Source organism: Vulpes vulpes, chromosome 1 (genome assembly GCF_048418805.1).
Source record: "Vulpes vulpes isolate BD-2025 chromosome 1, VulVul3, whole genome shotgun sequence".
Classification (NCBI taxonomy): domain Eukaryota; kingdom Metazoa; phylum Chordata; class Mammalia; order Carnivora; family Canidae; genus Vulpes; species Vulpes vulpes.
Genome location: NC_132780.1, coordinates 46,149,243 through 46,165,440, shown reverse-complemented (window position 1 = coordinate 46,165,440; position 16,198 = coordinate 46,149,243). Strand labels below are relative to the sequence as shown.

At 41.8% G+C, this 16,198-nt stretch overlaps 2 protein-coding genes across 3 annotated transcripts in view; both read left to right on the top strand.

The window, feature by feature from the left end:
• Positions 1-9,891: 9,891 nt before the first annotated feature.
• LOC112911619 (elongin-C) lies at positions 9,892-10,359 on the top strand. The gene has a single exon (XM_072736841.1). The coding sequence runs from the start codon at positions 10,001-10,003 to the stop codon at positions 10,337-10,339; it is 339 nt and encodes a 112-aa protein (XP_072592942.1). The 5' UTR covers positions 9,892-10,000; the 3' UTR covers positions 10,340-10,359.
• A 2,531-nt stretch (positions 10,360-12,890) lies between these two features.
• Positions 12,891-16,198, top strand: part of KIF27 (kinesin family member 27) — an 85,468-nt gene continuing 82,160 nt past the window's right edge. Inside the window, exon 1 of one of the 2 annotated variants that reach the window (XM_072763055.1) lies at positions 12,891-13,050. The gene's annotated coding sequence lies outside the window, so the exon portion shown is untranslated. The remainder of the gene's footprint in view (positions 13,051-16,198) is intronic. The other variant, XM_072763064.1, reaches the window with a different exon arrangement.

Genomic DNA, 16,198 nt, shown 5'->3' with positions numbered 1-16,198 from the left:
AAGCCATGAAGCTGAAGAGAGTGAGCATTGCCAGGAAGGTTCTAACAGCTACCACAGGCGTTTTTGCCTTCGTGTCACTGACCAGAACTTAATCATATGACCACAACTAACTGCCAAGGAGGGCAGGAAAGTAATCTCTCTTGTAGGCATTGGGTGCCAGCTAAGCTGTGTAAGAAGTATGAGTGGATATTGCCAAACAGCAAGTTTTCAGCACCACGCATGGGTTTTATTTTCATACCTGATACAAGCTACGAATTTAAATACCACTTCACCTAATGGTTTTAACAGCTGATGATCATTTTGCAGACCTATTATGTCATTGGGGATTGCAAAATAGTAATGTTCTAACATTTTTGGTTTTATGGGTTTGCGCAAGAATAACCCCTCCACGGATTTGAGGGTAGTCTGGGGGAACGTAACATGGAGCTGGCCCTTGGCATTCCAGAAGATTGAGAATATTGAAATAGGATCTAAAAAGAGGTGGGTTTTGGTTTTGGTTTTGGTTTTGGTTTTTGGTGTTTTTGTTGTTGTTGTGTTGATTCATTTTGCGTACCCTCTTAAAAACAATTAATGAAAAAATGTGCACAGCTCCAGGAGTCCCCTCATCACAGCCCTCCATTCAGAGAAGTGTTTAATTTACCGCTAGAGGATTTCTTCCTTTTCAGTGCATGCAGTTCTTGGTCCTATTGCTTGGAAGAATGAAGAGGTAGACGAGATGAAGAGTGGTGGGTAGCAATGCTTATTGATTGATAAAGTTTATTGAGTGATAGTACAAAGTCCCGGAAGAGGGAGAGGACCTGAGAGTGTTGCCATTGGAATTTCTAAGTCTAAGGGTTTTGTGGCACCTGGGCGGCTCAGTGGTTGAGCGTCTGCTTTTGGCTCAGGTCGTGATCCTGGGGTCCTGGAATTGAGTTCCGCATTAGGTTCCCTGCAGTGAGTCTGCTTCTCCCTCTGCCTATGTCTCTGCATCTCTCTGTGTCTCTCATGAATAAGTAAATAAACCTTAAAAAAAAGTCTAGGGGTTTTTATGGGCTAGTTGGCTGGCTGTTTTAATCTGATTAAACCCTCCTTGTGCCTGTCACCCAATCAGGGTTTTGTCACCTATCACATGGGAAAGGGCAGAGGGCTCCTTCCAGCTCCTTCCTTCATTACTGTCACTAAACCAGTTTTCTAGCAGAGATGGAACATTAGTAATGAAGGATAATTGGAAGACAGGCAGGCAGGGAGAAGGGGTCCTGTTCTAAGAGGGAACTACCCTTAAAAAGGGAAAGAGACCCCACCCTGTTTTTTAAATTTATTATTTTATTTTTTTCACCCTGTGTTTTTTAAAATTTGTTTTTTATTGAACTTTGATTTGCCAACATATAGTATAACAGCCAGTGCTCATCCCACCAAGTACCCTCCTTAGTGCCCATCATCCATTTACCCCATCCCTCTACCTACCTCCCCTTCCACAACCCTTTGTTCATTTCCCAGAGCTAGGAATCTCATGGTTTGTCTCCCTCTCTAATTTTCCCCACTCACTTCCCCTCCTTTCCCTTATAATCCCTTTCACTATTTCTTATATTCCCCATATGAGTGAAACCATATTGTCCTTCTCCAATTGACTTATTTTACTCAGCATAATACCCTCCAGTTCCATCTACATTGAAGCCCATCCTGTTACTGACGGTGTTACTCAGTGTCCCAGCTTGAAGTCTTCTTACTGGGAGGATTTACAACCTGTCTGTGAGAGAAAGGCACTTGGGTGACTTAACCCAGGCCCAGGCACCAGCTCAACAGCCAGTGGGATATTTAAACAAAGAGAGTAGTGGCAGCAGCCTGCCTTCCTGGTCCCTGAGGTTCTGAAACACCACCTGCAAGGAGCCCTCCTCTACCTTCCTCACATGAACAACTACCTGATGTGATAAGTAGATGAGCTGAGGACAGAAACCTGATTGGGTGACAGGCATGGGGAGGGTCAATCAGATTCAAACAGCCCCCACAAAAGGGCCCATAAAACCCTTCTAGATTTAGCTGCCAAACTGGCAGCCCTCTCAGGTCCCCCTCTGTCTTCCGTAGCTCTGTACTATCACTCAAGAAACTTTCCTGCCCACCACTCTTGGTCTGGTCTACCTCTTCATTCTTGGAAGCCGTGTGACCAAGAAACTAAGGGTTCTAAGGGGACACAGATCCTGCAACATTAATTATTATTCCTTTGTGAGTCAATTTCCATTAACAACTCTTTTGCTTTGTAACAAGTTAAAAAACATTTTGACTTTTATTCCAGATTTCATTAATTTTCCAGTGGCTGACTGATGATTTTCTTCCTTCTATAAACTCAAGGAAGTTGGCCGTGAGCCCACGCTGATGCCCTCTAACCAAAGCAAACAGGTTGGGTTAACCGCTGCTTGACATATCTCAGTAAGAGGATAATTTGGGGGAGGGTATAAAGAAGCAGCTGAACATAACCTCACAGAATATCCACATCACACAAGGAGAATACCATGCAGCGCTCTGAGCGCCAAGCCAGCTTCTCCAGGGGCTGCAGATGTTCCTTTCACAACTTTTAACTTCCCCCTGATTAGCACTAAAGAAATTCATAGTTTTCATTCAGAAATCACTTATGGAGCCCCTTCACCCTGCTCCCTTCCTGGAAGCTGAACAGATAATGGTTTAATCTGATTGAGGAGGTCCAAGATTGAACCACTGTATGTAATACAGGAATCAGCCTTGAGGCAACCACACCTTTTTCCTTGAGAGTCTGTGACCCATCTCTCAGTGTGTTTAGATCATGTTTTCCTTTTTTTTTTTTTTTAACTTTGGGTTTTGATTCTTAGCCGTTTGGTGGATGCCATTGTCAAAAACAAAACTGCTCACATAAGGAAGTTGATCTTATTCGGCACATTGCACCACAAAGAACACTCCAGATGCAAATATTGGAGTCTCTTGGCAGGGTGGTGGTGCCCTAGCCTTTTCTAGGGAGGAGTTGACAAGTTACAGGTGGGGTTGTTTTGCAGTCAGAAGGCTCAGTTCACTGAACGAAATTTCTGAGTGTTTATCTCTCTGTCTAGCTAGTTTCAGGGAGGCGGAGGGTTCTAATCTTAGCTAATCATTAACAACACAAAGAATGAGAGATTGGAGAGGCTGTGTCTGGCCATGTTAGCAGGTTTAAGCAGACATGGAAAGATCTCTGTTGGGCCTTGTCACAGGTCAACAAGGGAGACATGAGAAAGAGTTAATAGATTTATTAAGTCTAGAGGAGGGTGGTCCTTTTGGATAGACTGTTTCCCAGAACATAAAAGGGTGGGAGATTTCAGAAAACAAAAGATTTGAGAGATTTCTTAATGTCACCGTTTTATGGAAATACAGAGCTCAGGTAAAGTTGAAGATTGTCACCATCCAACCTTTCTTGTGCTTGGGTATTGGTTGTATACAAAGTAGGCTGTCGTGGCCTAAGCAACATTTTTATTTCCTCATTTATTTTATTTGCTTCCAAACCATGGAAGGTGACTCTCAAAGTAAGGAAGTCTAGAATTGTGAATTCTCCACAGTATAAAATGTCTAGAGTTAAGATCCAAGGTTCTGGGATCACCTCAGGGGAATCCTGCTCACTGCCTTGGTTTTGTCATTATCAACTTTTAAACAAATCAGTTAAAATCTCTATGCCTATTTAATTTAAATATGAAGTAGGATAATCTAACTCTTGAGTTTTTAGTTCTGGTTCCAATTTCCTTTTTTAATAATTTCTTAAAAAGATTTTATTTATTTACTTCATAGAGAGCACACAAGCAGGGGGAGTGGCAGGCACAGGGAGAAGCAGACTCCCTGCTGAGCAGGGGGCCTCATGCAGGGCTCAATCTCAGTTCCCCACTTGTTGGTCTGCAGATTTTATTTTTATTTTTAATTTTTTTCTGAGAGAGAGAGAGAGAGAGAGAGACAGCCTGCCTGTGCATGCACTTGAAGGTGGAAGGGTGGGGAGGAAGGGCAGAGGGAGAGAGAAAACTTTAAGCAGGCTCTAAGCCCAGTGTGAAGCCCAATGTAGGGCTCAATCTCACAACTCTGAGATCATTACCTAAGCCAAAATCAAGAGTCAGACGCTTAACCGATTGAGCCACACATGGGCCCCTGGCCTACGGATTTTAGACTGAAGACTATAACACCAATTCTTATCTGAATATCCAGTTTGCTAGCTCGCCCACCAGATTTTGGGCTTGCCAGCTGCCAGCCAATTCCTTTAAATAAATATCTTTTTCTCTCTCTCTCTAGATGGATGGATGGGTAGATATAGAGTATGTATCTATGTCTGTCTTTATCTCTCTATATTCCATATGACAAAATAACTCATCTAATTCAACATTGAATATGAAATAAAAATTAATGAATGCATGGCAGGACTAAATCATTTGCAAGATTCCTTTCAGGTATAAAATTCACTGACTCAAGTCATTGGAAGTTTGGAGAAATACATTATTGTGGCATTCATCTAAGTTTCTCTTTTTCCTGTGAAGTATTCCTCCTTTTCCTACCCCTTTCCTTTTCCATTTTGATTTATCCCACAGGGCTAAGTATATTTTATTTTATTTTGTTTTAAAGATTTCATTTATTTATTCATGAAAGACACACAGAGAGAGACACAGGCAGAGGGAGAGGGAGAAGCAGGCTCCATGCAAGGAGCCCGATGTGGGACTCGATCCCAGGTCTCCAGGATCACACCTGGGGTTGCAGGCGGCGCTAAACCCCTGCACCACCGGGGCTGCCCAGGGCTAAGTATATTTTAGTTTCAAGTGAAAGAAACCAGACTGAAACTACGTTAGTGAAAAAGGAAATATAATGATAAAAACAAACAACCAAACAAACAGATAAGTCCAGGGAAAGAGCTAGCCTTTGCCATACCCAGTTATGCTTGAGGGATTAAAATGCACAAAGACTATTCATGTATTTCTTTTTGCTCTGTTGGAAGAGATCGCCCTAATAGCCAGTGATTCCGGGGCACAGACTACAAATCTTTGCCGGTAGCACAAGCAAAAATCTGGGGCTTGGCTGATGAGTCTGGCTGGAGTCACACATCCCCTGCCCCTGCATCCCCTGATTGGGGCCTAGGGCAAAGGCCAAGTGATTGGCTGGCCTACCAGTTGGGGTAGGGGCAGTTCTTGAAGAAATAGAGAGGAGGTCTGCTTATAGAAAGGAAGAAGAATGGTAGGCAGTCCAAAAACCTTGTCTCCTAAACCTTTGTGCATTCAGAATTCTTTGGCAGATGGGGATCATTGCAAGTTGGGAACTGCTGAGAAAGAGCAAGGAAAAGGGTAGGGCTGCATTTGGAATTGGTCCAAAGAAAGAACTAATCCAATTTCCCATCTGGGAAAAACGTAATAACTCCCTTCTTTCACTATTCCTAGTTTAATAGGAAAGACTAAGGATTTGTCGGCAGATGAATTAATTAGTATTCTTTGGTTGCAGGAATGGAATTCAACTAAGAAGGCTCAATAACTTTTTTTTTTAAGATTTTTATTTATTTATGAGACAGAGAGAGAGAGAGAGAGGCAGAGAGAAAGGCAGGCTCCATGCAGGGAGCCTGATGTGGGACCTGATCCTGGGACTCCAGGATCACACCCTGGGCCAAAGGCAGGCGCTTAACTGCTGAGCCACCCAGGTGTCCCAGAAAGCTCAATAACTTTGATGAAGATAGAGCTAAAATGAAAAGAAACAATAGCTCCCAATGGTGTTTAGTAAGAAGTCTAGAAATACTTTGAGGAGTGGTGCAAATGGTCTTTGGATAGCAAGTAAAAAATATAAAAGTTTGTGAGATCATAATCACCCTCCCCCACTCCAAAGGAGAAACCCTATTTGTCGACTTTAGAGCTTGGTAGGGACCAATTCATTATTCTAAAAATCAATAAATGAAAGGGTAAAAAAAAATCAAGCATGTATCCTATCATTCCTGTCCTAACTGCAGTACTATTTTCAGGATAACCTGGTAGAGGGAAACCTGTTTTTTTATAAAACAATTCCAGCTAATAAATATGAAAAGGAATATTAGAACATTACCATTTTTTGGAATCCCTAATAAAATAATAGATCTGGAAAATGATCATCAATATCTGTTCAAAATGTTAGGTAAAATGTTAATGGGGAAATTTTTAAATGGATGGATCAGTCTGGAGGCATCTGAACTCACTAGTAATTTTAAAAACACTAAAAGCAGGATGTGCAGATACTATGTGCCTCCTGGTGTGTTGCAATAGGAAGTACACAATCCTGTGTATGAATTATTCTTGCCAGAAAAACAGCCTGAATCTAATCAGGAATCTAGATCTAACTAGTGGTTTTCAGGAAATGTAGGAAATACAGGAACAAGTTAAAATTAAATGACAACACAAAGACATGAATGCCAAAATCTAAGAATGTGACATGTTCTAAGGGACAAATGGGCACTGTTTCTTCAATAGATAGGTTTTTTTTTTTTTTTAAGGTGGGAATTGGTGAGGATGTGGAAAAAAGGGGAACCCTTATTCACTGTTGGTAGGAATGTAAATTGGCGTGGCCACTATGGAAACAGCATGGCAGTTCCACAAAAAATTAAAAATAGGATTACTAAATGATCCCACAGTGACACTTTTGGATATATATCCAAAAAAATTCAAAGCAGGATCTTGAAAAGATATGTACACACCCTTGTTCAAAGCAGCGTTATTCATAATAGCCAAAAGTTGGAAACAGCCTAAGTGTCCACAGAGAGATGGGTGGACAAACAAAATGTAGTATATCCATACCCTGGAATATTACTCTGCCTTAAAAAGGAAGGACATTCTGACATGTGCTACAACATGGATGAATCTTGAGAACCTTGAATTGTTGTTTAATGGGTATAGAGTTTCAGTTGTGCAAAACAATGAGAGTTCTGGAGCTTGGTAGCACTACAGTGTGAATGTACTTAACACTACTGAACTTACACTTAAAAATGGTTAAGATGGAAAATTTCATGTAGTGTGTAATTTACCACAATTGTGAAAAAGGCAGAGGGTAACTTTTATAGATTAGGAGAAAATCAAAGGACATATCAATGATATGCTACATGTGGACCATCTTTGGATCCTGATTTGACCAAATAAACTGTTAGAGAGTAAGCAAGGGAGAGTGATGCATTATGTAGAAAGCCACAGCTCAGCTCATTCTCTGGGGAGGCAGTTTGATGCTGTCTCTGACACACATAGGAACAGTCTTGCTTCTGCCACTTACCAACCATGTAGCATTGAGCAAATTACTTGTTTTGTTTTTAATTTTTAAATTTCTGTAAACACTGAATCTCTGCAATGAACATAATGTTTACTAGCTGTTAAACACTGACTATGCTCAACAATGTGGACATAAAAATAAATAGATATAACATGATCTCTGCTGATGCTGGAGAAACAGTCAACGCAACAGAATTAAAAAAAAAAAACAAACCTCAAATAAGCCCATGAATATGTGGGAGTTTGTCTCATTCCATTGATTCTAAGACAATTTTTTCATATTTTACTATGTGAACTTTTATGAAATATATTTTCTTATTCAAGGTAATCTGATTTGGGGTTTCTATTTCTTGTAACATAAAACACACTATTGATAAACTTTTCAACAAAGTCTTTTTTTTCTTAAGTAATCTAGAGTTGGTTTCTGTTCCTTGGAACCAAGACTAATGGATTCAACTATAAAAAATGACCTCTAACCCAGTGTTGCTGGTGGTTATCATTTTGGTGAATTTTGTTGAATATTTTTACTATCTTGTGTCTTTCCCCCTGAATGTAATTGAAAAAATTATCACCATTCTAGCTACCTAACAACTTTTGAGTACATGGTATTCACTGTGCTTTACAATTATTCCTACTTTCAAACCTCACAAGAACTCTATGAAGTAGGGAAAGTTTTATCTCAAATCTTCAGGTGAAAAAACTTGATACTATTTTGTATCCTTGAATTTGTACACATTTTCCTATACCAACTTTCTGTAAATATGAGTTTCAATGAATAGATAATATTATTTTATAAATGTACCATTAATTTATCAATCCCTTTCATTGAACATTTATGTAATTTCCAAGAATTTGTTATTACCAAATAGTATAGTAAACATTCTTTCACATAATTCTTTTTAAATTTTATTTATTTTTATTTTTTATTTTTTAAAAAGATTTTATTTATTTATTCATGAGAGACACAAAGACAGACAGAGGCAGAGACACAGGCAGAGGGAGAAGTAGGCTCCATGCGGGGAACCCGATGTGGGACTCAATCCTGAGACTCCAGGATCACACCCTGGGCTGAAGGCAGGTGCCAAACCACTGAGCCACCCAGGCGTCCCACACACGATTCTTTTTTTAAAAAAGATTTTATTTACTTATGTGAGAGAGAGAGAACAGGAAGAGGGAACGGATTGTGGCTCAGGGAGAGGGAGAAGCAGACTCCCCAATGTGGGGCTGGATCCCAGGACCCCGGGATTATGACTTCAGTCAAAGTCAGATGCTTAACTGGTTGAGCCACCCAGGTGCCCCAAGCATGTGATTCTTTATCTATGCATCGGTTTTCTTAGGAAGATGACAGGTGGGATTATGTATAAAAGTGACTCTTGCTAAATGCTTGTAGGTTACATTATGAAAATTTGCTGCCAAATTTATGGATGAGAATGGTTTGTGATTTTAATTTGCATTGCTTGGTTTATTATTGAAGTCAAATGTCATTGGCCCGCAAGCCAGACTTCAGCTTTTTTCTAATCTTCTGCCTTCCAGGTTCACAGGGTCAATCTCTGTTTTTTTTCCAGCCCTAGACCGGACTTGGAAACTGGCATATATATATATATATATATATATATATATATATATATATATAGTGTGTGTGTGTGTGTGTTTGATTATCCTGTCACGTAGTTTTATTTTTATTTTTTTAAATAAATTTATTTTTTATTGGTGTTCAATTTACCAACATACAGAATAACACCCAGTGCTTATTCTGTCAAGTGTCCCCCTCAGTGCCCGCCGCCCATTCACCCCCACCCCCCGCCCTCCTCCCCTTCCACCACCCCTAGTTCGTTTCCCAGAGTTAGGAGTCTTTATGTTCTGTCTCCCTTTCTGATATTTCCCACACATTTCGTCTCCCTTCCCTTATATTCCCTTTCACTATTATTTATATTCCCCAAATGAATGAGAACATATTCTGTCCTTCTCTGATTGACTTACTTCACTAAGCATAATTCCCTCCAGTTCCATCCACGTTGAAGCAAATGGTGGGTATTTGTCGTTTCTAATGGCTGAGGAATATTCCATTGTATACATAAACCACATCTTCTTTATCCATTCATCTTTCGATGGACACTGAGGCTCCTTCCACAGTTTGGCTATTGTGGCCATTGCTGCTATAAACATCGGGGTGCAGGTGTCCCGGCGTTTCATTGCATCTGTATCTTTGGGGTAGATCCCCAGCAGTGCAATTGCTGGGTCGTAGGGCAGGTCTATTTTTAACTCTTTGAGGAACCTCCACACAGTTTTCCAGATTGGCTGCACCAGTTCACATTCCCACCAACAGTGTAGGAGGGTTCCCTTTTCTCTGCATCCTCTTCAACATTTGTGGGAAACTGGCATATTTTTAAGTTCCTACAGACAACCCTCTGTCACAAATGCCTTGGTTAACAACACAGACTTTACTGAAGATTTTGCGGGAGAGAGAGGAAGGGTTTACATTTCACACTTTTCAGCATACAACCTAAGGATTCCTGTTATTCATTCCATTCTCCCTGGAATTCCAATAAATATGCAATTCTGCTCACCTAAGACTTCAAAGGTAATTATCTGCAGGTGGGATTCTAGCATCAGGGGCCATGAAGATGATTCTAAATAGAGCTGCATCCCGGGGGGTGGGGGGGCGGCCCTGGAGTAGGGGCTGTGGCGGTGCGCGGGGAGCCGGCGCGGTGGCTGCGGTGGCTGCAGGGCCGATGAGAAACTACTAAAGTTCCTGTCGAAGTAAAGTAGAATTTCGTAAGAACATAATGGATGGAGAAGAGAAAACCTATGGTGGCTGTGAAGGCCCTGATGCCATGTATGTCAAATTGATATCTTCGGATGGTCATGAGTTTATTGTAAAAAGAGAACATGCACTAACATCCGGAACAATAAAAGCCATGTTGAGTGGCCCAGGTCAGTTTGCTGAGAACGAAACTAATGAAGTCAATTTTAGAGAGATCCCTTCACATGTGCTATCAAAAGTATGCATGTATTTTACCTACAAGGTTCGCTACACTAACAGCTCCACAGAGATTCCTGAATTCCCAATTGCACCTGAAATTGCACTGGAACTGCTGATGGCTGCGAACTTCCTAGATTGTTAAATAAAATAAATTATAATAAACTGTTAACTTTTTTCAGTAAAAAAAAATAGAGCTGCATCCCCAGCACCTCGTCACGGGAGCCCCAGTTCTTCCAAAGATGCCCCACTGGCCTCTTCCAAGCAGGTCAGAGTACCCGTATGGTGAGATTAAAAAAAAAAAAAAAAGTGTCATTGTGCCCAAAGTCACAGGTGCTTTGATGTTCAGATGCTCACAGATACATTCAAAACTACAGGGGCTTTTTGCCCAGATGCTGAGTGTAGTTCCCTGGAAGGTGGCTGGTGGGGCCACTGTCCTTTCCTGGGGTGCCCACTGCCTCTGTAAGGGTTGGCAGCAAAACAAATGCTGAACCTTATTGTGGCTTTCACCTTTTATTGTAAAATCGAAAAATCCTCTTCAAATTTCTTCCAGTTGGCAAACAGAGGTAGTAATGTAGGTCATTCAGCCGAGAGCCGTAGTGTGAATTTTGAAAAGCAGGGGATACCTGTAATTCAATTTAATAACTAAGTAGCTTTTTTTCTCACCTTCATTATTAAGTTTCATGAGAGAAGGGATGGTTTGTGAAAATGCTTAGATTATAAGGGGCATCTGGCTGGCTTGGGCAGTAGATTGTTTGACTCTCGATCTTGGGGCTGTGATTCTGAGCCCCATGTTAGGCATATAGATTACTGCGAAAAAAAATGAAAAGAAAACCTCTTGGGAGAAAATGCTTGGATTGTGCTACTAAAAATAGGAAGCACTGAGGCATTTAAAACTAAATTGGAGGGAAGCCTGGGTTGCTCAGCAGTTGAGTGCCTCCCTTTGGCCAAGGCCATGATCCTGGGGTCCCCGGATTGAGTCCCACTTCGGGCTCCCTGCATGGAGCCTGCTTCTCCCTCTGCCTATGTCTCTGCCTCTCTGTGTCTCTCATGAATAAATAAATAAATAAAATATTTGAAATAAATAAAACTAAATTGGAAAAGTTAAACATAGAATTACCAGATGACCTGGCAATCCCATTCCTAGATCTATACCAAAAGAACTGAAGACAGATATTAAACAAACACTCCTACATGAATATTCCTAACAGCATTATTTGTATCAGCCAAAATGTGGAAACAGTGCACATGTCCATCAAATGATGAACTGATAAATAAAATGTGGCATGCCCACACAACAGAATTTTTTTTAACAGAATATTTTTTTTTAAAAATTCTATTTAGGGGGATCCCTGGGTGGCTCAGTGGTTTAGCACCTGCCTTCAGCCCAGGGTGTGATCCTGGAGACCTGGGATCGAGTCCCACTTCTGGCTCCCTGCATGGGGCCTGCTTCTCCCTCTGCCTATGTCTCTGCCTCTTTCTGTGTCTCTCCTGAATAAATAAATAAAATCTTTTATAAAGATTTTTTATTTTTTTTAATATATTGGGTCACTTTATAAACTAATGACATATATTACAAGAAAAATCAATACCCAATCAACCTTCAAAAAATGATTTACTTCTTCAGTCTTTAAACTTAAGGCCAAAACCAACATGAACCTGCATATCCTTGATCTTCAAAATAAGCCCAATTACTTCATCGGCCCAGAAATGATATCTGAAAATGCCATTATTATACTGTCCATCAATAATAACTGCAGCTTTCCTTCTGACCCTTGACACGATGCTCAAGTATTTCACGATGATCATTTTCATAACATCCTTGAATGGAATTTTCTGAACACAGGCAATTCCAGCACACAGTTGGCCAATATACAACATGGCTTTCCTTAGTAGATTCTTGTCAGGCCCGACTCTGAATTCTGGTTTGAGGTAAAAGATTTTATTAATTTATTCAGGAGAGACCCAGAGACAGAGAGGCAGAGACACAGGCAGCGGTAGAAGCAAGCTCCATGCAGGGAGCCCCATGCGGGACTTGATTCCAGGACCCTGGGATCACAGCCTGAGCGAAAGGCAGACGCTCAACCACGGAGCCAGCTACGCATCCCACAATGGAATATTATTCAGCATAAAAAGGAATAAAATTACTGATACAAGTGACAACATGGGTGGAGGAGGAAAACATTGTTTAGCAAAAAAAGCCACACACAAAAGGCCACAAATTGTGTGATTGGGTAAATACAAAACGCCCCAAACAGGTAAATCCATACAGAGAAAATTGATTAGTGGTTGCCAGGGACTGCTCACTCACACGGGGATTTCCTTTTGGGGTGATGAAAAGGTTTTGGAAGCAGGGGTTATGGTTGCACAACATTGACAATGCCTATTGCACACCTTAAAGCGGTTTATGTACTCTATACGAACTTTATTTCAATAAAAATAACTAAACTGGCAACTTTTTTTTTAAACTGGCAACTTAAATATTGAAACGCAACGTGAGTCTTCGTCACATTCACTTTACAAACAGCTGGGAGTTACTTCGGCTCCGCAGAGAGGCTGTCGGAGCTGCCTCTGCAGCTAAGCGGGACGCTCGCTTCCTGGGGGCGGGGCCTGCCGGGGGCGGGGCCTGCTGGGGGCGGGGCTTCGGAGACGGGGCTCCGGGGGGCGGGGCCTAGGGCCCGGGGGAACGCCCGGCCGGGAGGGGGCGCGTCCGGGGCTGGCTTCGCCGGTTGCCGGGAGAACCCGCGACAACAAAAGGCGCGAACGGCAGGGGCGGCGGCGGCGGCGGCCGGGCGGAGCGAAGCTGGGGAGGCCTGCGTCGTGCTGGTCGCCGGGGACCGGGGCTTTCTCGAGCCGGTCAGTGAGTGGTGGGCAGGAGTGGCGGGGCCGGCGGGGCCGGCGGGGCCCGGTGCGGTGCGGCTCCCTCCCGCCTTCCTGTCCAGCGCGCCGTTGCGGGGGCGGGGGCGCCGCTCGGGGTGGGGGGTCGGGGGCCGCTGCGGGACGGCTTGCGGGAGGGGGCGGTTGGGGCGCCGGCTAAGCCGAGGCGGGCGTCGGAGGGGGCAAGGGTCGGAGGTGGGGTCCCCCTGGAGGTAGACAGGTCCAGGGACCTCACCAGGGACCGCGGGAGCGCCGGACGGAACCCCACGAAGTCCGATCCGGAGTTTGTGGCGCTCGTGCTTCCAGCTGCGGGAGCTGGAGGCGCTGGGAAGACCTACCCTCAGGGGCTTTCGTTTTGCCACAGGCCTTGTGTTTTCCTCGCGGACGTGGAAACTTTGGTGCTACCCAAGCGCAAGTCCCCTCCCTCGGAGGCAGATGTGATTGAGAAAGAAAGGGTGTCCGAGTTCGTACTTTGAAACACCTTTTAGATAACACTTCGTCCTCTCCAGGTTTTGTTTTTCCACTTTACTGCCTCTATTCTCTGTCTAGTTATTTATGCATTTGGAACCTTTTCTCAGATACTTGTGCGACTCATTGTCCATTCATTTGCTGGGAAGTTTCCTACGTTAACATTATTAGCAAACCACAATTTTTAGACAACCACTACCACTGAAAAACCATGGGCACTGGATGGCAGCAGTATTTGGAGACACTTCTTTTTATCAGTGACATGGCATCAGTGATCTAAGATTCTCTCGTCTTTCTCATATTTCAAAACTCCATTCAGTCTGCCTAAATATCACCCTTCTTAAATTTATTGGTGACATCCGCTTCTGATGACTGCAATTGATCAAACTCTAAAGATTGTTACGGATTTTTTAATGCTTGAATTCTTCTCGAATATTAACTTTTTGCAATCCATAGGTTTGGGGGCCCTTATTTATTAGAATAGATAGAATTTCTTTTGCCCTTGTAGCAAAACTTTCCCATTATAAAAACCAAGAAAGTGGAAATATCCCACTTACACTTCATCTTTTATTAGCAGTTTTGTTGGAAGTACTTATGTTTGGCTTAAGATAGACCATGACTTTTGTTTTAATGTGATGGCTTAAAAAATAATCTGTTTAATGAAGACTTCAAATGTTACATGTTTAGGGGCATTTGGAAGAATCAACTCACAGAGCATCCTTGTTTATTTGGGAGAGTTTCCAAGTGATTGTGGAGTCCTTTAGGATCCAAGAAAAGTTACTTCATATATAGGAATATTTTTTCACAGCTGATTCTAACGAGAATGATTAAAACTGGTAAGGTTAGGTGCATCTCTTTGTTGTGACCATTAAATATAGCATGTTGACGCTGGGATTTTGCAGCCCAAGGGAGCTGATATTGTTTTTACTCTCAGTGGGCTTTTAGTACAGTGATGTATTTGTTATTTGATCCCTTTCAGACTGTCCACTCACAAAATTATAATGCACAAAATTATAATGTCCACTCACAAAATTATAATTATACTGCTGCAGAGTCTTTTATTAAATATGTCTTTATTAAAAAAAATAAATAAATATGTCTTTATTAACATTTCCATAGCAAAGGCTGAAAATGTTATTTTAGTCTATTAATAGTCTACTACGTGGGATCCCTGGGTGGCGCAGCGGTTTAGCGCCTGCCTTTGGCCCAGGGCGCGATCCTGGGGACCCGGGATCCAATCCCACGTCGGGCTCCCGGTGCGTGGAGCCTGCTTCTCCCTCTGCCTGTGTCTCTGTCTCTCGCTCTCTCTCTCTCTCTCTCTGTGTGTGTGTGACTATCATAAATAAATAAAAAAATAAAAAAAAAAGTCTACTACGTACTTAATGATACTATGCAAGACTCCCCTTCTACAAAGAGCCCAGCCACATCCTGAACTGATTATTTTTTCATTATCTGCATTTAAACATTATCAAGACTACTTGTTACATTTTCTTTTTATCTTTTATATGGTGTAAACTTTATCCAGCGCAAACTGAATATTCATGTACAAGTTTTAATGAAAACATATGTTTTTATTTCTCTTGGGTATATACCTCAAGAGTGGAGTTTCTGGGTCAAATGATAACTATGTTTTGACTTTTTGAGGAACTGCCAGACTCTTTTTCAAAGTTAGTTGCATCATTTTACATTTCCATCTGGAGTATGTGAAGGTTCCATATTCTAAACATTCTCACCAACACTTGTTTTGATCTGTCTTTTAAAAACATTTTTAAAGGGTACCTGGGTGGCTCAGTCAGTTGGGCATCTGCCTTTGGCTCAGATCATGATCCCAGAGTTCTGGGATCGAGTCCCTGCATCAGGCTCCCTGCTCAGCGGGGAGTCTGCTTCTCCCTCTCCCTTTGCTGGCTGCTCTGTGTACTTGTGCGCACACTGTCTCTCTCTCTCTGCCAAATAAATAAATAAAATCTTTTTAAAAAATTGGATATATTAATATCCATCTTTTTAAAAATTGAAGTGTATTTGACACACACTGTTAGATTAGTTTCAGGTGTAGAGACAAGTCTGTATGGTATGCTATGCTCACCATAAGCACAGCTAACCTGTGTTACCATATAATGCTATTACAATACCATTCACCTTATCCTGTACTTTTTATCCCTGCGACTCATTCATTTCGTAACTGGAAGACCATCTCCCACTCCCCTTCACCCATTTTGCCCATCCCCCCCAACCTACTACCCTCTGGCCACCATCAGTTCTCTTTATTTATGGGTCTGATTCTGCTTTTTATTAATTTGTTTGTTTTGTTTTTTAGATTCCATATATAAGGGAAACCATATGGGGGACACCTGGCTGGCTCAGTCTGTGGGACATGCAATTCTTAGTCTCACATGAGACTTGAGCCCCACACTGGGTGTAGAGATTACTTTAAATAAATAAATAAACATTAAAAAGAAAGAAAAAACCATGGTATTTGTCTTTCTCTGACTTATTTTACTTAGCATAATACCCTCTAGGTCCATCCATGTTGTTAAAAAACAGCAAGATTTCATTCATTTTTATGAATAATATTCCATTGCATACATGTATACATATATATGTGCCACATCTTCTTTATCCATTCATTTATTGATAGATGCTTGGGTTGCTTCCATATCTT

Excerpts from the sequence above, each read along its gene's own strand:
- LOC112911619 (XM_072736841.1), top strand. The coding sequence starts at position 10,001 with ATGGATGGAGAAGAGAAAACCTATGGTGGCTGTGAAGGCCCTGATGCC.